The sequence below is a fragment of the Phodopus roborovskii genome, unplaced genomic scaffold, assembly GCF_943737965.1.
Source record: "Phodopus roborovskii unplaced genomic scaffold, PHOROB, whole genome shotgun sequence".
Taxonomy (NCBI): Eukaryota; Metazoa; Chordata; class Mammalia; order Rodentia; family Cricetidae; genus Phodopus; species Phodopus roborovskii.
The window spans coordinates 5,320,261-5,343,257 of record NW_026126515.1 but is presented as its reverse complement, the minus strand read 5'-3'; the positions used below and the strand labels follow the sequence as shown (position 1 = coordinate 5,343,257).

The 22,997-nt window shown below is 40.8% G+C and overlaps 1 protein-coding gene across 8 annotated transcripts in view; it reads left to right on the top strand.

Annotated features, from left to right (window-relative positions):
• Numb (NUMB endocytic adaptor protein) overlaps positions 1-22,997 on the top strand; it is an 89,790-nt gene that overhangs the window by 64,117 nt on the left and 2,676 nt on the right. For 4 of the 8 annotated variants that reach the window (XM_051196301.1, XM_051196298.1, XM_051196299.1 and 1 more), the window contains 7 exons: positions 202-234; positions 11,090-11,164; positions 13,779-13,919; positions 15,401-15,605; positions 18,466-18,759; positions 20,218-20,367; positions 22,625-22,771. In XM_051196301.1, coding sequence (XP_051052258.1) covers positions 202-234; positions 11,090-11,164; positions 13,779-13,919; positions 15,401-15,605; positions 18,466-18,759; positions 20,218-20,367; positions 22,625-22,771 — 1,045 coding nt within the window. The remainder of the gene's footprint in view (positions 1-201; positions 235-11,089; positions 11,165-13,778; positions 13,920-15,400; positions 15,606-18,465; positions 18,760-20,217; positions 20,368-22,624; positions 22,772-22,997) is intronic. The other 4 variants (XM_051196302.1, XM_051196303.1, XM_051196304.1 and 1 more) reach the window with 4 other exon arrangements.

Here is a 22,997-nt window from a genome sequence, read left to right as displayed (position 1 = left end):
TAGGTCATAGAGTGTGTTGCCCTGCATTTTCACGCACTGTTCTTTCCTCGTCACTCCTGGTATGGGTAACTCTTTAAAACTCTCACCCCCTCCCTTTCTCCCACTTCTTCTCTTATTTCTGTATGTGTTTAATTGATGTGAAACCCTGGGACATTTAGCCTATACAATAATAGCACTCGACTTGTCCCCCTGTTCCTCCAGGAAAGGAAGTTCTTCAAAGGCTTCTTTGGAAAAGTAAGTTTGATGCCATGATTGTGCTTATTCTATAAGGAGTTACACCCAGTATAGCACTGACATGCTAACAGAATAAAGCCTCGATTTCTACACAAACACAATAGATTTGACCATATCTCACAACTAATGAATTAGTTGCTGTCTATGTTTTTACCTGTTTTTCTTGTAATACTAAATCTTCATTTCTAGGAAAGCCCAATAAACGAATCAAGTAAGTTTCTTTAATCATCTCTTCAGCACCTGCTATTAGATAAACTATTTGCTCTTTCATAACTGTTTTGTTAGTATACTAGCTATATTTTTAACAGGTAGATTTTAGTTAGGGCTCAAGACTGACAGAAACAGAAAGAAATACTAGATTCATGGAAAAATTTAAGGTACCCCAAATTTTACATTCAATTCTCTCTCTCTCTCTTTTTTTTTTTTTTTTTTTTTTTTTTTTTTTTTTAATCTAAGTTGAATTTCAGGGGAATAAATGAAGAGTACATAAACTTACTTTTGAAGATTCTGCTGTGATCTTTAACCTGTATTGCTAATTTAGGAAAATCAGTTGTAATTAATAGTCCTCCAAGATCTGCTGTCTGGGTGCTGTTTACATAGGCACTCTGATAGTTCTGGTGATGTTTGTTCACTGCTCAGGTCTTCAGAAGTACCAGGGCAAGAGATACCTCAGTGGTAGAGTGCTTGCCCAGAATCAGCATATATGAGGCCCAGTTCCGTCTCCAACACTAGAGGAAAATAAAAGAGGCTAGAGAGATGGCCCGTTAAGAGTGATTGCTGCTCTATGGACCTGAATTCAATTCCCAGCATCCACTTTGGGTAGCACACAATTACATGTCCACAGCCAACCTAATCTAAACAACCCCTAATTAGACTCTTTCCCAGGTGATTTCATTGGCAATAATGTCACAATGCCAAATTTATATGACCTATGGACAAAATTGACTCACTTTAATTTTAAGTAACGGTGAGGAAGCTAAGGTTTCAAAGGTTAAGTGGCCTCCCATTCCAGGTCCAATAAGTGATAGGAGCTTGGATATGAACCTAGATAATCTATCTCCTGAGTCTCCTCTTAAAATACTTTTGTTTTTCTACTTTTCTTTTGTAAGTTCTGAGAGTTGCATAAGCCAGGCCAGTGTTCTCCCATGAACTATATCCACGGCCTTTTTTTTTTTTTTTTTTTTTAACTTTCTCCTTTGAGGCATGATATTATTAATTTGCTGGCCTTGAATTTAGTGTTTCTCATACCTCAGCTTCCTAAATAGCTGGAATTACAGGCCTGTGCTACCAGGCTTCCATTCTTCTGTGTGTGGGGATAGAGAACTAGTATTTTAGATTTTTGAGACAAGGTCTCATGCATCCTGGGATGGCCTAGAACTTGCTTTCTAGCTGAGGATCACCTGAACCTCTATGGAAGTACTGGGTTACAGGTGTGTAGCACTATGCCTGGTACAGCAAAATCCAGAATGTCATGCATGTTAGGCAAGAACTCAACCAGCTAAGCTACGTCCCTAACTATCTGACTTCCTTTTTAAAGAGGTAATAGTTGTCTTTGGATTTTATTTCTAGTAAACTACTTTTTTATTATAGTTTTTCAAAAACCATTTTCCTCAGTGATTAAAACTAGCTCATGGCACGCAGGGCCTAGAACATGATAGGTAAGCACTGTGCCACTGAGCTTGAGCTATATCCTCCTCTGCCTCTCTCCTCCCTGTAAGCACTGTGCCACCGAGCTTGAGCTATATCCCCCTCTGCCTCTCTCCTCCCTCTCTAAGGTGGTGTCTTATTAGTTAACTGGTAAGGCCTTAAACACATTTGGAGCCTAGTCTGCTACTCGTGACGCTCTTGCTTTCTACACACCACCATGCCTGGCTCTAACACTTCATTTTAATTTAGAGATCTTTGTTTGTTTATTGAAGAAGGGTCTCTATTAGGTAGCCCTGGCTGCCCAGGACTTTGCTATGTAGACCAGGCTGGCCTTGAACTCACAGAGCTCTACCTGTTGCTACCTCCTAAGTTCTGGCATTAAAGACATTGTGCCATCACACCCAGCTTATTTGGAGATTTTTTTTAATAGTACCCAGATGTTGTGTACCTGTAATCCCAGCATTTGAGAAACTAAGGCAGGAGAATGACAGTAAATTTAAAGCCAGCCTGGGTTATATAGTGAGTTGTAGACTAGCTAGGACTACACAGCAAGGCACAGCTTCAAGAAATAAAAAAACAAATATATAAATCAGTTGGGCCTACTAGTGACTTTACTCCTACAGTATTTCCTTTAAAAAAAAATCAAACACTAAGCAATCTTAGCACTACATCCATGAATATGTGTGACTATAAGAATTATTTTCTTGGGCTGAAGAGATGGCTCAGCAGTTAAGAGCCCTTGTTCTTTCAAGAACCATGGTTCAGTTCTCTGTACCCCATAGTAGCTCACAACTCTCTGTAACTGCAGTTCCACGGGATCTAATCCCTCTTCTGGCTTCTGCAGACACTAGACACTCACATGGTGCATAGACATACATGCAGGCAAAATACTCAAATGCATTTAATAAAAATAAACCTTCGATGTTTTTTAGTGCTTTTTGAGGCCATGTTCCAGTTCCAGGACAGCCAAAGCTATATGACAGACTCTGCCTCTAAGTAAACAAGCACTTTTTATGTTATGAGGAGGAGTCCTTTTACAGTAGAAGAACTTTGTTAAATAGTTATAAAATTCAGCAACTCAGGTTTCATTGAATGAGTGCAGGAAAAGGAAAAAAAAAGCATTACTTATAACATCACCAGCAATGCGCTTTAATTGAAACACTTTAATTTAGAGCCTCTCAGGCTTTCCAGTGTCTACATTATTCTCTAAGAAACAGGATAAAAAGACTTGATGTGCTGAGTTTGTTAGCTGAGCTATTGTTTAATGAAAGCTGAAGGTGAATGTTTTTAACTTACATGTAGAGTGTGTATGGTATGTGTGTGTGTTGTAAATGGAGATTTTTCCATCTAGTCTGGTTCCCACTGGACCCGTTTTATCTCCACCCACTAGGTCCCACAGCTGCTTAAAGAAATAACCACCCAGATACTTAATATACATTTATAATTGTTTAGCCAATGGCTTAGGCTTTTTACTGGCTAGCTCTCGTAATTATTAACTCTTGTATCTCTCTATGGCTTTATCTTACTGGAGAGTGTGCCCCGATGGCCTACCTTCCTGGTGGTGTCTGTCCTTTGTCTTTCTTTTCCTGTCTCCTTGTTTTCAATTCCCACCTAGCTAAATCCTGCTTGTCCATTGGCCAAAACAGCTTTATTCATCAACCAATAAAAGCAACACATATTTGCAGCATACAGAAGGACATCCCACATCAGTGTGTACTTGTGTATAGTGTACAGATGGAGTCAGGCCAGTTTTCCTTCCACCATGTGGTCTCCAGAAATGGAACTCAGGTCATTAGGCTTGTCAGCAAGTGTCTTAATCTGTTAAGCCATCTCAGTTGCCCTATAAATGAAGAATCTTATACAGGAATATTTGATGGGCAGGCATGTTGCTATAACATCTGTTGATGAGACTGAGGTAGGATGATTGTAAAATTTGGGATTTTAGTAAGACCTTGACTCAGATTAAAAATGGAAAATGGATGTAGTTCATTGGTAGAACACTTGCCTAGCATGTATACAACCCTGGGTTCAGTCGGCAAGTCTCTCTCTCTCTCTCTCTCTCTCTCCCTCCCTCCCTCCCTCCCTTCCTCCCTCCCTCCTTCCCTCCCTCTCTCTCTTGTAGGAGAATAGTAGTATATGTACATCTTTAATTCTTACATATAGAGGTGGAAGCCAAAGAATCAGGCTCATCTATTGAGGCCAGCTTGGACTACATGAGCTTCTATCTCCCCCCCCCCAAAAAAAAAACACAAACAGCAGATACACGGAGTTTTTATTTGGTGGTTGGGTGATTTTTTTTTTTTTTTTTTTTTTTTTTTTTTTTTTTGAGACAACTTTTCCCTGAGTAACAATCCTGGGTGTCCTGGCATTCACTTTGTAGACCAGGCTGGCCTTCCTCTTTCTCCCAAGTGCTGGGAATTAAAGTGTGCACCACCACAGCCTGGCAGGTGGTATCTTTTATTAGTATAGCTCCTCATAAATTATGATGCAGTCCTAATCTTTAAGCCTGTATGGTTTAATGGTCCATGATGAAGAGAACAATAGTAATTTGTTACACTACATTTTTATGTTAAAGTAGGTGAAAGAAGTTAGTCTTCATTTCTAATCCATTAGTCATAGCTAATAAGCTGTCTTCATCATCTCAAATTTCACCATTTGACCCAACCACTCATGCTTACCTCCATGTTGACAGCAGTGCTTCTAGAAACTACAGTAATAAAACCATAGACATGTGATTGGTTACAGAACTGTACTATGAACATCTAAAAAGAAAGGGAGGGGAACTGGACCTGAGCTTAACTTTCCAAACCAGATAATTGCTGTCTGCAGTCCGTAATAAACTCAGCTTTTGAGAGATGATCATTTGTACCTCATTCCTGTTAGTTTAACTGCTGTGTTAAAGACTTTATTGCCAAGTAGCTACGTGATGCATAAACCTTTTATTTGTTTTGGTTTTTAATATCCTGGGATTAAAGGTTTATACCACCTGTCATAAGATGTTCTGGTTTGGTTTGGTTTGGTTTGGTTGGTTGGTTTTTGGTTTTTGGTTTTTTGTTTTTTTGTTTGTTTGTTTGTTTTGTTTTTGTTTTTGTTTTTTTGGAGACCGAGTTTCTCTGTGTAACCATCCTGGCTATCATGGAACTTCTTCTGTAGACCAGGCTAGCCTCAAACTCACAGAGATATGCCTATCACTTAAACACTTGAAAGGCGTTTATAATATTAATATGTTTGAGAAACCTCATGAAATAGGTAGTCTGTATTCCCATTTTATGAGAGAAAAGCTCTGTAGATGGAAACTTCTAGGGTAAGTCTCTTCTTAAGCCATTTTTCAATAGTTTCATTTAGTTTGTATAGCTTACGATGAGCTCTGATCTACTTTCTAGTTTGCTACTTACAACAGCTGGTGAATTGACTAGTTCATGACACTGCATTGTACAAGCACATGGAGACAAGCTGGAAAGGTTGCCTACTTAGTACATTTATCATATGCTAAAATCAATTTTTTTTTTTTTTTTTTGAAATTTGGTGTAGCTATCTTTGACCTACTCCATGTCAATATCATCTCGTTCAAAAGCACTGACCTGCTTCCCTTAGGTCTACATTAATTATAGTGAATGGAGAAGAAGTATGTAACACAGAAGACACTAGGCAGCTCAAGGGTGCACACAGCTCCATAGACATGGATTACACTGCTTGCATGTATGTATTTCAGATACTGAGTACTCTAACATGAAAACCAGGTTATTGCAGTCTTGAGCTCTGTAGCAGTCTAAATTTATGAACTTATTTAGGCTATTATGTCATTTCTGACCTATAAAAATTATTAAAAATATTATATTTGTGCAAGTTAGTTTTAAATTGGCCATGAGCTGTATCTCCCCAGCCTCAAGGTCCTTTTCTTCCTTTTTGTTTTTTAAATTCCTGAACTCTTCCTTACATTAATTGTATATTCTCTAGTTTCTTCTTAGATGATTTTTAGAATTTGCTTTATGCTTCCTTCTGAAAGTACAATTCAGGGACTGGGAAGATAGCTTAGTAAAGCAAGCACAAGATCTGAGTGTGAACCCTACAACATGTAAAAATGTTGGGCCAGGTGTGATAGCACACACACATTCGTAATCCCAGTGAAGAAGAGGCAGGGACAGGACCCCTGACACACACACACAGACACACACACACACACACACACACACACACACACACACACACACACACGAACGAACGAACCTGTATTAAGACAAATCCTTGGGAGAAGAAGGAACAAAAAACAAGTAACCACAGGGCTTTTATATTCTCCTTTTATGTTCTTTTTTTCTTATGCAGTGATCAATTGGTCTTTTAAAGGTGGGTAAATAAAGTTTCACAAGCCAGTCCTCACATACACACTATATTCATAGCATCTCAGTGATTCTCAAGTCAGCATTAGAATATAAAGCATGTTAGGGAATGTGCTCTCTATCCCTAGTCAAAGACAAATAAGATGTCTTGATTTTCATAGCACAAGTACTCTCTTGTTTTAGGTAACTTTTATGCTGCTTTTTTCCCTAAATTTTCAGAATTTCTAAGCACTTAGAAGTCTGAAGCAGGTGGATCTCGGTGAGTTTGAGGCCTTCTGGTCTACATACTCAGTTCTAAGACAGCCAGAGTGGCATAATAAGACCCTGCCTCAAAGAACAAACAATACCCTTTCAGAATGTATTTATTTAATTTTATATGAGTGTTAAATCACTTGGAACTGGATTATAGACAGTTGTGAGCTGTCATGTGAATTGAACCTGGGTCCTCTGGAAGGCAGCCAGGGCTCTTAATTGCTGAACCATCTCTCTGGCCCCCAGAATTTCTTCCACTATTCTTTTTTTCAGCTATCATAGCAATGGTAAAGCATAGGCTCAAAGACAGGTTCTGGAGCCCCTTCTGTTTAATTCCACTCCATGCATTTAAAAGCTTTGTGGTTAGCACCTACCTCAGCAAAGTGTCTTTACTAAAGAACCTTTGGGATCTCATAGGTCATTGTACAGATATTCCTTCTGCCCTTGTTCCTCTCCTCCTACCCTCCTTATTAATAATTCCTTAAAAGATACCACGAATGCTCCTATGTCAGGGCCTTTATATTACTTATTAAAATATGGAACACATATATACCAATCCAGACACAAATATATGACCCACTTCCCCTTCTCTCTTTACTGAAAAGTCTCGTCTAAATGACACATTTGTTACAACTGTCTTAAAACTCCACCACATTATTTACACACATGCTCTCTGTTTCTGCTGTCTCATTTGTCATTCCATACCCTTTTCTTACTTGTTTGTGTGTTTCCCACTGTAGTGTAAGCTCTCAGAGGACACAGATCTTCACTTTGTGACAGGGTCTTGAGTACCTAGAGTGCTATGTGGTCCTTAGTTTCTACTTGACAATATTCTAACTTAGTGAATGAATACATGAAATATATATTCTCAAGTTCACCTGTAATTAAAGAATCAGTTATTACTAATTTAATACTACCAAATTGTTCAGCAGTAACAAATACTGCCAGAATGGAACAGGAATTAAATATGAGAAAGTATAATGAAGGCTTTCTGGGGATAACACCCAGGCTGAGATTTCAAACTAAGTTTTCACTAATTAAGTTGGCAAAGAAAGGAACTTTTAATGAAGCAGCCATTGGGGAAGTTATGTTTCTGTTGCTATTGCTTTGGAGAATATGAATATATTTGTTCAGCATATCATTCTCCTCAGAAATTCAAATACTGAGTTATGAACACAGTCCTTTTCCCTCATATTTTAAATAAAATTTAAAACAACTGAATCCAAGTTCCCTGTAGAGGAAAAGTTCTCTTTATTTATTTACTTTTATTTTATTTAGTTTTTCAGGACATGGTTTCTCTATGTAGCTTTGGAGCCTGTCCTGGAACTCTCTTAGATCAGACTGACCTTGAACTCACAGAGATCCGCCTGCCTCTGCCTCCCCAGCGCTGAGATTAAAGGTGTGCGCCACCACTGCCCTGCTCGTCTTTCTTTACTACAAGGCACACTGCATCATGATCACCTGGCTGGTGTGTCGTTATTACTCTGGTGACAGAGTTATCTGTGAGTGTAAGTGCTGCTCCTGGGACTCCATAGCGGTGCCACACTTGCTTTCCTGGCCTTCCTGACACTTCCTTACTTTTTCTTCCGTGAGAACGTGAGCTTACCCTTCTTACTTTTAGCTGTCATATGCCACCCCAGCCATCTTGTCTCTGAATATCAGTTCAGCTTATGATAGTGTGTATTCTTACCTCATTGGTGATACTGGGAATCATAGAATTTTAGATTTAGACAGAACCTAAGATGTGAGTTAGTCTAAACTATTGGATAGGGAATAAAGGGGGGAGGGGGGGTAAAAATAATGAACAATGAATCTTTCAAAAGAATCAGTTAATGACTACATTCTAGAAAAATCTTCAGAGCATAGCCCACTATATTTGTCTTTGAAAATCAAGTTTCACGGGAACAAGACCATTCCCATTGGTGCGCATGTTGTCTGTGGCTTCTTTGTGCTATAGTGACAGTTGAGTAGTCGCCATGCAGATTAAATGACTGGTAATGCCCCGAGCATTTGGTATTTATTTGGCCCTTCACAAAGAAGGTGCCAATACCTGATTTAAACAATTTAAAAACTCATACCTATAAATGTATCTCATTTCTTCCAGCTTAGCATCAGTAATAAAATGAAAGCAATGTAAGCCTGCTCTAATCTAGGAAGGCTGTCACCAGCCTGTTATGTTCACTGGTTTTTACTTTATTTTAAAGAGTTATTTCTGAGCCAGGCATTGATGGTGCACACCTTTAATTCCAGCACTCAGGAGGCAGAGGCAGGCAGATCTCTGTGAGTTTGAGGCCAGCCTGATCTACAGAGTGAGTGCCAGGACAGGCTCCAAAGCAATACAGAGAAACCCTGTCTCGAAAAACAATAAAACAAAAACAAAACAAAAGTTATTTCTGCCTAATCACTCTGAAGGGATAGGAATGTAGTCCAGTTGGCACAATGCTTGACTAGCATGCACGAGGTTCAGTTCCAACACACCATACACCAGGCATACATAGTAGCACACTTCTGTAATCCCAGGAGGTTTAGGCAGAAGAATCACAGGTTCAAGGCCAGTTGCTACATAAAAAGTTCATACCCTATCTCTAAAACAGACAGACAAAAATTACAGAATGTGTGGTTCTCTTACTTGTAGCAGGTTTACGCTGTAACTGACTCCTTGTCTGAGCCTGATTACTAGCCATGTGGGTTTAGATTAACAAAGAGTTTCAGGCCAGCCTAGACTGTATAGTAAAGCCTTGTCTTGGGGGGGGGGGGTATTTAAATTTAAAAGATTTACTCATAATAAAAGAAATTTCAAGCAGATTAATTTCTTAATTCAAAGGTGGGTGTTTAGAAAGTAGCAACTTGACTCCTCCTGCCGTTTCTCTAAGGAGGCAGCCCTCCATCCTCTGTCTCTCTGTCTCTCTCTCTCTCCCTTTGTCCTCTCTCTTCCTCACTCCACTACCTTCCTCCAATAACCATTCCACATAGAGAAAAAAGGAAGTAGTGACTTGAAAGTTAATGCTTTTCACTAGTCACATCGAGTACTATTGCATATAAATTACTAACTTGTTCTCAGTAATTCCTGTTTTGGTGGCAGCCCAAAGAAATGTCTTTTTCCAGCCAGGAAAGAAAGGGAGGGAGGGAGGGAGGGAGGGAGGGAGGGAGGGAGGGAGGGAAGAAAGGAGAAAAAAAAAGCTGGGGGATAGTAGTTCACACCTTTAATCCCAACACTTGAGAGGCAGAGGCAGGCAGATCACCAGCCAGGTCTACAGGGCAAGTTCCAGGACAGCCAGCGAGAGCTACACAGTAAAAACCTGTCTCAAAAACCAACCTACCAGATGACAGCAATAACAAAACAACCCTTTATTTTCTCAGTAGTGACGATGTATTTAGGGAGACCACAAGAGCCCAGAATAAAGGGAAGTCAGATAGTTATTGGGGAATCACTCACAAAGACAAAGAAAGGTAGAGAACCTCTGAGGTCTTTTGCCCTTCGCTGCTGGATGCTGCTATCTGCCTTCTGACCACAACCCTAGAGAGTAAGCACTTGCTACCAGTCCACAGGTAGTACCTGAGTCCCTGCCCCAAAGGAGCAGCCATCTCAAAGACTATTGGCTGAAAGAATTCCCATAACACAATAGTTTTTAAATCTTCCTATGCCCTCAGAATGTTTCTATGCTTTTAATGTTAAATTAAAAACTAAATTGGGCCAGGTGGTGGTGGCGCATGCTTTTAATCCCAGCACTCGGGAGGCAGAAGCAGGAGGATTTCTGTGAGTTGGAGACTAGCCTGGTCTACAGGAGCTAGTTCCAGGACAGCCTTCAAAGCAATACAGAGAAACCCTGTCTCTAAAAAACAAAAATCAATCAATCAGGGCCAGAGCAATGGCCCTGAGGTCCTGAGTTCAATTCCCAGTGCCCACATGACTGACCACAACCACCCATAATGAGATCTGGTGCTCTCTTCTACTGTGCAGATACTCATGTAATCAAAACAACTATATGCATAAATCATTGTTTCTGTTTTTGTTTTTTAAACTAAGCTGAAGCGGTGCTAATCTTGAGGGGATAATTAATGGATTTTAAAGATTGTTCATAGAGTAGTGAAGGTTTCTTGCTATTTTTAACATGAACATTTCAGATGACCAAGGTTCATACTGGTTTTTAGGATAGTGGAATGGTCAGACAGTGATTCAGGTTTATCTGTTACTGTCTACATTATACCTGTAGAAGTTCTTGTGGTGTAACTCCTTATGTATTTAATATTTATCTGACTCTTAATTTTCTCAACTGATTTTTTTTAAATGGGTGAGGAATCTAGTTTTAATTCTTTCCCTTTTATGGAATGTGTTATGGTTTTAGTTGTATCTGTCCCTTCTCTCTTATTTAGTTTATCTTATGGTTTTGTGATGTGTTTCTGAAGTAACAGCTTTGGCTTGTTTTTTCCTGAATGTTTGTGCAATTTGGTTGAGTATCTGGCTTTGGGCATCCTTCCTGAGCTTGGACTTCCTCTTCCCTTATGACTTTTGGAAGACAAATCAGTATTTTCTTTAGATGCATTTTGTTTGTTTGTTTTGTTTTTCCTTTTAACATTATGTATGTATGTGTCTCCCCCTGCCCCTTATCTTTTAAAAGACGGGAAAGAAAGCAGTGAAGGCTGTTCTGTGGGTGTCAGCGGATGGACTCAGGGTTGTGGATGAAAAAACTAAGGTAAGTTTTATGAGTTCAAATTACTGCTTGTGTGTGTGTGTGTGTTTAATCTCTAATGATAAAATACCATTAAGTTGTTGTAGTAGCACTATAGTAGCACTATAATATTCTCCTGTGTGTCCAAAGTATAGTCTTTTGAGAGGCTGTTTCAGTGTCCAGGAAACTAATTTAGTAACTCATTTACTTTGTGAAAATAAAAAAACCTCAGCATTTTGTTCTACATGATGTCGCATATTTCATGTACCAAGCATTAATGTTTAATGCTAAGATATGAGTTCTATTTTTGTTCCATGTTTAATTTTTTTCAGATCCATGAATATATAAAGTGATGTATCTTTTGCTGTAATTTTTTAGATGACAGGCCACATCTTAAATTTGCCCCTGTTAAAATGTATGTTAGAAAGTGATAAATGAATTAGCCAACTCAAGGCTCAGTTGAAGTGATTTTTAAGCATTGGAGGTGAGAAATTATTTAGGATTCAAGCAATATTCTGAGTATTAATTTGTATTTAATAGAAAGTGACCCTGAATGTTTAAGATATGTAAGGACACTTAATCATTTCTAAATTTTCATGAGACCTAAAGCCAGGAAACGTTTTTAACAAGAACTTAATTTGGAAGTGGGTAAGGTTAGGCAGACAAAGAACAGGTTTGATGAACAATTTATCTGATTTTGTTTGTTGGTTTTGTTTTTCAAGGCAGGGTTTCTCTGTATATCAGCCCTGACTATCTTAGAACTTTCTACACCAGGCTGACCTCAGACTCACAGAGATCCACCTGCTTTTGCCTCTTGAGTGCTGGAATTAAAGGTGTGCACAACCACACTCAGCTATGTCTGATAATTTTTAAGTACATTTCGGACTTTTGACTTTTTTTTTTTTTTTTTTTTTTTTTTAGATTTATTTATTATGTATACAGTGTTCTGTCTGTATGCCTGAAGTCCAGAAGAGGGCACCAGATCTCATTACAGATGGTTGTGAGCCACCATGTGGTTGCTAGGAATCGAACTCAGGTTCTCTGGAAGAACAGCCAGTACTTCTAAGCTCTGAGCCATCTCTCTCATCTCTCCTGCCATGTAGCCCTGGCTGTCCTGGAACTTGCTTTGTAAACCAGGCTGGCCTCGAACTCACAGAGATCTGAGATTAAAGGCATGTGCCACCACCTCCCAGCTGACCTTTTTTTTTTTTTTTTTTAAGTTCAAAATATTAATAGGCTTAAATTTTGAATTTTTTTAAAGCAATAATGATTTAATTATCTTTTAAAACTTGAATCATTTTAATTCATGTTTTGGATGATGTTTTGAAAAGGGGTCTTGCTGTCTTTGATCTAACAGTCTCTCTGCTCAGCCTCCCAAGTGCTGGGATTGCAGGGTTGTGCTGCCATACCAGGCAAATTTGTCATACTTATGACTATGAATTTGTTTTTTCACTATTGTTGGAAATTAATATTGCCCCTTGGTGGCTACTTGTAGCACCTGCATTTATGAATTTTGTCCTTTCTACATTGACTGATGATAGCAACTGGTGGTTGAGTGGGTTGGTAGAGACAGGGTTTCTCTATGATAGCCCCAGAGAGGCCATGGCCTAGTCTTGTCTGGAATTCACTATGTACCAACCCAGTTTGGCCTTGAATTTACATCAGCTCTTGCCCTAGCCTCCTAAGTGCTAGGTGTAGGCATGAGCCACTGTGCATACTGTTGATTGGTGGCTTGTCCCCATTGGATCCATTTCCCACCGTTATAGTTTACCTATTGTCAGAGACTAAACACAATGTTGGAATTGGTGCTTGTGACAAGGCCATGCCATGATCTGTACAAATCAATATAGAAGTTTGAACTTCAGGTCCCTAAACTTTCTTTGTGCAAGAAACTATGTTGTGGTGACACACAAATCTCTAGCATACAAAGAAACAATATATACTTCATCCTCACAGAGAAAGCAGATACCCAAACTCCAAAATAATCTAATGTTAGAAGCAGCAGACAAAACATGTAAAGCAGGCATTACAACTGTGCTCAGGGATATACAAAAAAAAAAAAAAAAAAGAAAAGAAAAAGAAAGAAAAGAAATGTTATTATCAAATAAGCAACTAGAAAATCTCAAAAATTATGAAAAAGAAGCAAAATCCTAGGGCTGGAAGAGAAAATTGTACATCTCAAAACTACAGTACTTGAAATGAAAAAGAAGTCCACTGGACTGGATACAGTTGACTGAAAAAAGGGCAAGTATAGAACACTATGTATCAGTCTCATTTGCATACCAAAGGTACTGGGAACTCACTGTCATATTTTTTTTTTTTTTTTGCTATATTTGCAACTAAACCAAGAGGATTTAACATTGATATATGTATGCATACTGTTAAATTGAACACAGCAATTACTGTGATAGAGCTCTAAGCTAGGACCAACTGACATGTATTTACTTTAGAATATGGAGATGAAGTAAGGGAAGCATTTGAGCAAAGTGATGCTTCCTAGTCAGACTCTATTCCAACTATGGGAATCAGCTATTCATAGCTCAGTTTGCAACCTATGTAAGGATTCTCAGTGATGCCTCTGAGAAGACCAGGTAACTAACTCATAAGCCTTCTCTTGCTCTGTGCTTCCATTTCCTAGGACCTCATAGTTGACCAGACGATAGAGAAAGTTTCTTTCTGTGCCCCAGATAGGAATTTTGACAGAGCCTTTTCTTATATATGCCGGGATGGCACCACTCGTCGCTGGATCTGTCACTGCTTCATGGCTGTCAAGGACACGGTAAGTCAACATGGTATGTGCCATCATGAGGCGTCTAGCTGAGCTGCTTTCAGCTAGTGTCAGCCAGGCAGTTCCACTAAACTTTTAGTAAGTACTGGATGCTAAGGCTGATCATAAAAGTGCCTTCTTTGTAAGATCTTATTCCTTTATTCCTTTTATTCAAGTGATTCTCACTCTTGGTCTGAGCCTGTGAGTGTCACAAAGCCAAGCAGTTGGCTAAGACCCAGAGTCATTAAAGGGAAGCAGAGATGCCCTGGTGAGCTAGCTCACTGACTGATAACCATGGTTCATTCCCCAGCACCACAAAGAAAGGAAGAAAGCAAAGAGTGGGGGTGGAGGAGGAAAACATGTTGCCATAGTTACTAAACTTTAGTTGGAGCTTTTCATCAGTAAAATGCTTGCAGGTTTTGTTTGTTTTTAGAATAGAGTTTGGGGGCTGAAGATATGACTCGGTGGTTAAGAGCACTGGCTGTTCTTCCATGCTCTTCCAAAGGACCTGGGTTCAATTCCCAGCACCCATATGGCTCATAATCATCCGATGTCCTCTTCTGGCCTCTTTGGATACCAGGCATGGGCTATGATTTACAGACATACATGCAGGCAAACTACCCATAAACATAAAAAAAAAAAAATAGAGTTTGTGTCTGGACTGTGTTACCTTTAATCTCAACACTTGAGAGGCAGAGGCAGAGGCAGGTGGATCTCTGAATTCAAGGCCAACGCCATCCTGGTCTATAGAGCAAGTTTCAGGATATCCAAGGCTACACAGAGAAACCCCATCTCTAAAAAATAAAGAAAGGCCAAGGCGGATTATCAAAGGAGAGCTGTAAGTTGGTTTATGGTTTTAGGGTTAGAGTCCATGATGGCAGAGCAGCAAAACAGTTGAGAGCCCACATCTTCATCCAGAACCAAAGGCCAAAGACAGAGCAGCCTTCCCCAGGTGACACACCTCCCCCAGCATGGCCACACCTCCTGACTCTTCCCAAGCAGCTCAACCTACCTGCGACCAAGCATTCAAACTTGTGAGCCTCTGGGGGTCATTCTCATTCAAGCCACCACAAAACCAAGTGTGATGCCACCCCCCTATAATCCCAGCACTCTGAAACAGAGACAGGGGAGTCACTGCAATTTGAAGGTCAGCCTGATCCACATACTAAGTTCTAGGCCAGCCAGGGAAAAACATTTGCCTGAAATCCCAGCACTGAGATACAGAGGCAGGAGAATTAAGTTGAAAGCAATCTAGACTATATATAGGAAGAAAGATAGGTGGGAAAATAGGATGGGAGGGAATAATTTCATCTTTCATGTACATAATCAAAAATTCTAACACACACTTAAAAATTAAAGGGAAACTGGAAGCTTGAATATAAAGACAGTTCATTTTGCATGTCAATTTTAAACTGGAATTTGCAACAGCTGGATGTGTATATAGTTGCTAGTGCTGTAACTCTCATAGAGCTTTCAAAACCTGCTCTCTGCAGGGGGAAAGACTGAGCCATGCTGTGGGCTGTGCTTTTGCAGCCTGTTTAGAGCGGAAACAGAAACGGGAGAAGGAGTGTGGAGTCACTGCTACTTTTGATGCCAGTAGAACCACTTTTACAAGAGAAGGATCATTTCGAGTCACAACTGCCACTGAACAAGCAGAAAGAGAGGAGATCATGAAACAGTTGCAAGATGCCAAGAAAGGTACAGTATATTCTGCTGTGGTGTGTTTATTTAATTCAGATTTTCCCAACAGGTTTATATTTGAAGCTATCAGTGACAAGTTTTCTACAGATAAAAAGAACTCTTGGGATTGCGGATGTAGCTCAGTGATAGAGCGTTCCTAATACAGTTTCTATTGATTACTCCTTATCCTCCACCCACACCATACATTCAAAGAGAGATCTCTCTGCAATGTGTGACAACCTCAAGGACAAAACTAAAAATCTTACAGAAATGCTTTCTTTAGAGTGACTTAAAAACCATATTCTTTCCATATTCTTAGAGTAAGCTCCTTGGGGAAAGTAGAGCAGTTGAAGAAGCTGCAGAGAACACATTTAATTCTGATGTGTCTGTCTCTATGATACATAAGTACCATCAAAGACACATCATCTTGGAGGATGAAGCACAAGCCCCAGGGTTTAGAGACACAAAGAAACACTGGCTATGATGCTGGCAGAGAGTTAATGATGATATGTACTGATTAGATAGATACTGGTATAATCCTGAGTGCTTACGTGTTGGTATTTTTAATTTTGTATGAATGCTTGTCTGTGTGAGAGCATATGCAAAAGCCAAGGGTCAATATCAAGTCTTTTTCAGTTGCTCTACATATATTTATTATGTATACAATGTTCTTCTTGCATGTATGCCTGCAGGCCAGATCTTATAGATGGTTGTGAGCCACCACATGGTTGCTGGGAATTGAACTCAGGACCTCTGGAAGAGTAGCCTGTGTGTGTGTGTGTGTGTGTGTGTGTTTATTGAGCTATATGTTTTTCCCCACTCCCCTTCTTCTCTTTCACCTTACTCCCTACTCCCCCCTTCCCAATTTACTCAGGAGATCTTGTCTTTCCCTTCCTAGGTGGATCCATGCATATCTCTTTGTTACTTAGTTTTTCTAGGGTTGTGGCCTGTACAGTGGTTGGCCTTTGTTTTATGTCTAATATCCACTTATGAGTGAGTACATACTATATTTGTTTTTCTGGGTCTAGGCTACCTCACTCAGGATGGCTTTTCTAGTTCTGTCCATTTGCCTGCAAATTTCAAAATGACATTGTTTCTTACTGCTGAGTAATACTCCACAGTGTAAATGTACTGCATTTTCCTTATCCATTCTTCAGTTGAGGGGCATCTAGGTTGTTTCCAGGTTCTGGCTATTATGGATAATGTGAGCAGCCACTATTCTTAACCACTGAGCCATCTCTTCAGTCCTGTCCACCTTATTCATTAAGACCGGGTCTCAGTTCCACCCAGAGCTCACTGTTTTTGGACAGTTTAACTAGCCATCTTGTTTTAGGAATCCCTTGCCTCCTTTTGAGTGCTGGAGTCTCAGATGGACCACCATGCCCTGGCAGCATTACATGGATCCTGGGTATCCACGCTCCAGTTGTCAGATTTGCACAGGAAGCACTTCACCCACTGAGCCATCTCCTTAGCTCTCATCCACAGGTTTTTTTTTAACTAGGTTTACAGTACCAGACATGAACCCCCTTCCTTTGGAGTGAGCCCCAAATCCAATTAGACAGTAGTTGGTTATTCCCACAATAGACCTCATACTGTTGCACCAGTGGGCACATCTTGCCTAGCCAGCCGCTGCTTGCGGGGGTCCACTGCTGAGTGAGTAACACTGTGTATGAGTTTCCTCCAGCACAATCCTAACGATTTCTGTGTCCTATGCCAGAGCATGTGTTTTTAGCTATAGGGTTTTACCATCCAGATGACCTATGTTGTTCTTTTGCTGCAGCTATTGCCTACGAAACACGAACACGAGACTCAGCGCCCACGTGGAGTTTATTGAGAGAGGGGAGAGGGGGGGTAGCTGGTGGCCAACCGAAAGCAGGAGAGAGAGAGAGAGAGAGAGAGAGAGAGAGGTGCACTTGGTGCGCTTGCTTTAAAGGGAAACTTGCACATGGGTAACTGAGTCCCCTGGCAGCCAGGTAAAGCCTGAGCAGCCAGGTAAGTCATGATGTAGATAAGACAAGGCCATGAGCATCCTGCCCATCATCAGGGGGCGGGGTCAGCAGACTGCTGGTTCCCAACAACCTGTCATTTTTTTTTTTTTTAACATTTGCACATGGAGATATATGCATATGTATGTGCAAGTACCCGTGTCGTTCAGAAGAGATCCTGTGAGCCGCCATGTGGGTGCTGGGAATTAAACTGGGCCCTCTGGAAGAGCAGCAAATACTCTTAACCACAGTGTCATCTCTCTAGTCGCCAAACCACCATTCTTTCAAAGACATTGCATGAGAACTCCATTGGAGCCTGGTTATTTATGTCTGTTCAGTCTTTTTTTAAAAAACAATTTTTAAGATTATTTACTTATTTTGTATGTAGGTATTTTGTTTGCTTATATATCTGCACACCAGAAGAGGGCATAATCCATGGAACTAAAGTTATTGTTGTGAGCCATCATGTAGGTGCTGGGAATTGAACCTGGGCCCTCTAGAAGAAAAGCCAGTGCTGTTAACCACTGATCATGTCTCCAGCCCTATCTATTCAGTCTTAATAGAAGATAAGACAAGCAGTGTTGCTAACCCCTCACGTGTCATGGCCGGTCTTCTGTAAGACATGGGGTGTGGGTGAAGTAAAGAACAAGAGGCCTGCTCGCTCTCTATCTGCCATTTCTCTGAAGAGACAGGCCTGTCTCTTTTCTCTCTCTCTCTCTCTCTCTCTCTCTCTCTCTCTCTTTTCCTTTCCCTGAGCCCCTTCCCTTCCCCCAGTAAAACTTCCTTCCCATGTGAAAAGAAAACAAGAGGCCCCTGTGCTCTCAGCTCTGGAAACTCATGGTGTTTGACGGTCACTGCTGAGGTCTAAGGTCTTTTTCTTTGGTTGTCTTGAGCAGAGCAAGATAAGGCAGTTGTTGGTCCATCAATGGCTCCTGGCAACACTGCTCCATCCCCATCCTCCCCCACCTCTCCCACTTCCGATACCACTGCTTCTCTGGAGATGAACAACCCTCATGCCATCCCACGCCGGCATGCACCAATTGAACAGCTTGCTCGCCAAGGCTCCTTCCGGGGATTTCCTGCTCTTAGCCAGAAGATGTCACCCTTTAAACGCCAACTGTCCCTACGCATCAATGAGTTGCCTTCCACTATGCAGAGGAAAACTGATTTCCCAATAAAAAATACAGGTAATGTGCTGTAGCTCTGAAGTGCTGTCACCTTCGGTAACAATACAAATCCCTCTTAGTCTCCTGTCTCTCTGGAGCTGTTACTAAACTGTGAGTCATTTCAGATGAAAGAAAACGAGGGCCCCATAAGTAGTTGACAGAGCCACAGGTCTGTTTGTCCTGGTGTACATGTACTCTCTCAGCCAGTCTGTTTTCAAACATCAAGGATTCCAAATTCCCATTCTTCCTGTGCCGCATAGGACCCGGGAGAATTAAAGAGGCTTTAGAAGCATTTACAGGTTAATAGTATCACTGTCAAAGGAACAGAAAATGGGTATGCATTCCTTGTGTTTGTGGGAGGTTGGCTTTATAGGGAACATACTCTAAATGGCTCTCTTATACAAATCTAAGGTCTGTGGTTGAGCAGAAGCAGGGGATTGCTCACATTGACTCCTCACCTGTGTGTCCTCTGTGCAGCTGAGCCAGCCTGTGAGCTCTATCCTCTAGAGCTAAAGTGTCAGATGTGCTGGTGTTTTTTTGGGCCCTATAATATGTCTCTCTGAGGCACACTGTCTCTATAACTGAGAGGAAGCTCTGACAACAGTAAAGTACAGGGAGGTAAGAACTGTGGGGCAAATAAAACAAGGCTTAAAGAACAGTTGGAGGTAGGTGATCACAGGAAGTCTTTTTGACACCTCTGTGCAGTCTCCCTCTGGGGCAGACGAAGCATAGAAGTCTCTTTACAGAGAGCAAAAGGTGCAGTACACATCATTTATTTGCTCAGTAATAAGGAAGTGTTCTCAGAGTCTTTCCCACCACCCCCTACCTCCCCACAGGATCTCAAACTTGCTTGGACCCAAAACTCTGGGTGAATGCAGTCTTCCTGCTTGGCTTTCCAGAATTAGTATTAAGGGGTCTTTAGCATCCTACATTTCAGTTCACTTTTCTTTGGGATCACAGTTCATACACTGGAAACTTTAAAGAAAATGAGAGTGGTGACATGTCATTGACTCAGGAAAAAGCTTTTGTTTCCAGCCTTAACTCCCTTGCTCCCCACCCCTCCCTTTTTTTTTTAAAGTTAAAATTGCTTGATGGCTCTAGAACCCACCCGATTGGGTCATACATAGCTTCTGGGACCCAGTCAACTCATAATAGATTGCAGAGATCTTCCAGAAAGATCCAGCTATTACAAACACCCTCTTTTAAAACTTCAAATTCCCAACAATGTCGTAAAAATAAAGACATTGAGGGTTTGTAGAGAAAGATGCTCAATCTTAGGGCATGGTTTACTGATGTATTCTGCTTTCCTGTCTGAAAATTGAAGTGTTCATCAGTTAAGTACTGAGACTGACTGTGTAGCCTGACAGTTGAGCCTTGTCCTTCTGCATGGGAGAGAAGGTGAAAAATGGCTGTTTACGCCATCCTGTCATATCTCAGGGTTTCTGTTTCCTGCCTAGAACCACTTTGTTTGCCTTGCAGTGCCAGAGGTGGAAGGAGAGGCAGAGAGCATCAGCTCCCTGTGCTCACAGATCACCAGTGCCTTCAGCACACCCTCTGAGGACCCCTTTTCCTCTGCCCCAATGACCAAGCCAGTGACACTGGTGGCACCACAGTCTCCTGTCCTACAAGGTTGGTGACCCCTGGCCTCAGTTGTTCCTCTTTAAAACTAATCCTGTTGGCATGCAGCTTGTGAACTGGAAGTTAGCATCTGAGCTTGCCATTACCCTCATCTCCTGCCCAGTCACCTCTTCAGGCTTTGTTCCTCTCCTGTCTAAATTGTCTGCTTTCATCACTTGGCACATGTACATCTGTCTTTCATCTTCTAGTAGGAGTTTCTGTAACCTCGGTCCACCACTTTATTTGCCTCATGACTTTAAGGGTCAGAGCAGCCAGCCAGCTTTATAAAAGTCAGCTATCCTGATTCGTTCAGGCTCTGTGCCTTCTAGCATAATGATTCCCCACTAGGGATAATTTTACCTCCTCAGGGCAAATTTGGCATTCATTGTTTGGAGACATTTTACAGAAATCCTGCCAAACATCCTTCAGTGTACAGGGCAGGTCCTAAAGCAAAAAATTGCCCATTCCAAAATGTGAGTGGTGTTAAAGTTGAGGAGACCTGGCATGCCTCCTATCTACTGAGAGGCTCATAAAGTAGAAGCCTTTTTTCTGGCTCACTGGTTCGTTTTATGGTCTATAACAAGTATCCTAAAATTAGCCTTTGTGATAAGTTACTTCAGGGTTGGAGGTCCCTCTCCCCCCATGCTAAATTAAGTCCTCACTCATAGGTCAACAAAGAATTTATGTAACTTAAATCAGTGACTTCTAAAGTAAAGCTCCAATGAACTGCCCAGTCCCATTTCTTTTGATAGTGCAGATACAGGACTGCTCTGCAGGATAGTGCCGTTATCCCTGGAAGATGCTTCCATACACCTTTGTTTTGGGTCTAGGTTTTGATCTTTGCTTCTTTTGAAGCAAATGACTATAATCATGTGTGATAGCATAGCTTTTCTTTCCATCTGACAGACATTTATAGTATTAGAAAAAATAAGCTTGATCTGTTGAGCACTTAACAGTACCTGCCACCATGGAAATTCCTCACACATCATCCTATTTAAGACTCAAATAGCTCCTTGAGGTAGGCATTACAAATAAGAAAAAAATGGCTGGGTGTCGATAGCACACTCCTTTAATCCCAGCACTCAGGAGGCAGAGGATCTCTGAGTTCCAGGACATCCGGGCTACATAAAGAAACCCGGTCTTGGAAAAAAGAAAAGAAAAAAGGAAATTGAGGCCCAAAAGAGACTGAGCCCACACTGTACAACTGGGATTTAAATTCAGATCTTCCTGAACTAATTACATCCCACTGACCCTGTCTGCTTACAGGGCCCTGGGTGGAAAACCTTGGTCTGTGGCTAAGGTGGTTTTGTTTTTGTTCAGCTCCAGGTAAACAATACTATTACCCTAAGTCTGGCTGTCCAGAGTTTATTATAGGGCAGGGGAAGATACTTGTCTGCTCCATGCTAATAAGATGGAGAACTGGAACACAGACTACAAACTGATAAGCTTTGAATAAAATGAAATGATCAGCACTTTGAGATGTATTACATGGGGGAAAAGACTTAAATATATAAAGTCAATTTTGTAGTAAATGACAAATATATTAAAGCAAAACACCATCTGATTTCTCACCTGTTGTATAGATATAGTTGAACCCCTTATTCATGGTCTGTTTCTGAATTTTCAGTTGCCTGTGGTTAACTGCTATTTCAAAATATTAAATAGGAAGTTTCAGAGATGAATAATTCATAAGTTTTAAATTTATTACAATACATTCTTACAATAGTTGTGATTAAACTCTCAGTGTGGCTAGCTTATAAACTTTATCCTAGTGTGAAGGTATAGGTAAAAAGCACAGTACAGTTTTAGGTATCTATAAAACATCTGGGAACTTATTTCCCAATCCCAGAGTTATGGGGGATTTTGAGAGAATTAAATTTGATGATATATATAAAATATTGTTAGCTTGGTGTCCAGAACATACTAAAATTATTATACTTAACTGGCTGTTGTTGGCCTGATTTGATCTTTTGGAAAAGTGTAAAAGAATGAAATATGCTTTATCTATGTAATTAGTCCAAAGCCTAGTTTTATGAATAGTCATGTTCAACTTAATTTGAAGTTGTATTAGTTAGGCATATTTTTGTAGAACAGTCGTTGATACAATTTCTTCTTTGTCAGAAGGTGTGTATCCACTGTATGGTGGCATGATCATCATCTGCTTATCTGTCCCACCAGTGTACAGTGGCCTGACTGGCCCATCGCCATGGGGTTAGCTTGAACACCCTGCATGAATTAACTCCATCGATGTTGTCTGCTCCCATTATAGCTAATGGCACTGACTCAGCCTTCCATGTGCTTACTGCTAAGCCAGCCAATACTGCTCTAGCACCTGTAGCAATGCCTGTTCGTGAAACCAACCCTTGGGCCCATGCCCCTGATGCTGCTAACAAGGAAATTGCAGCCATACGTCCGGGTAAGGTGGCCACAGATGTTGAAGTGGATTCTGGGAGCAGGTTCTAAAATCAGCCAGTTACCCGGTGAAGACTATAAGCAGGATATTCCTTCCCAGACAGAAGTGTCTGTGAATAAAGGCTCTAAAGCTGAGAACAAAAGGATTAGGTGGGAGGTTCTCAGAACTACCATAGAATTTTAGTAAGCCACCGTTTCCTGGGCCACCCCCAGAGAACCTTGTCACCAGC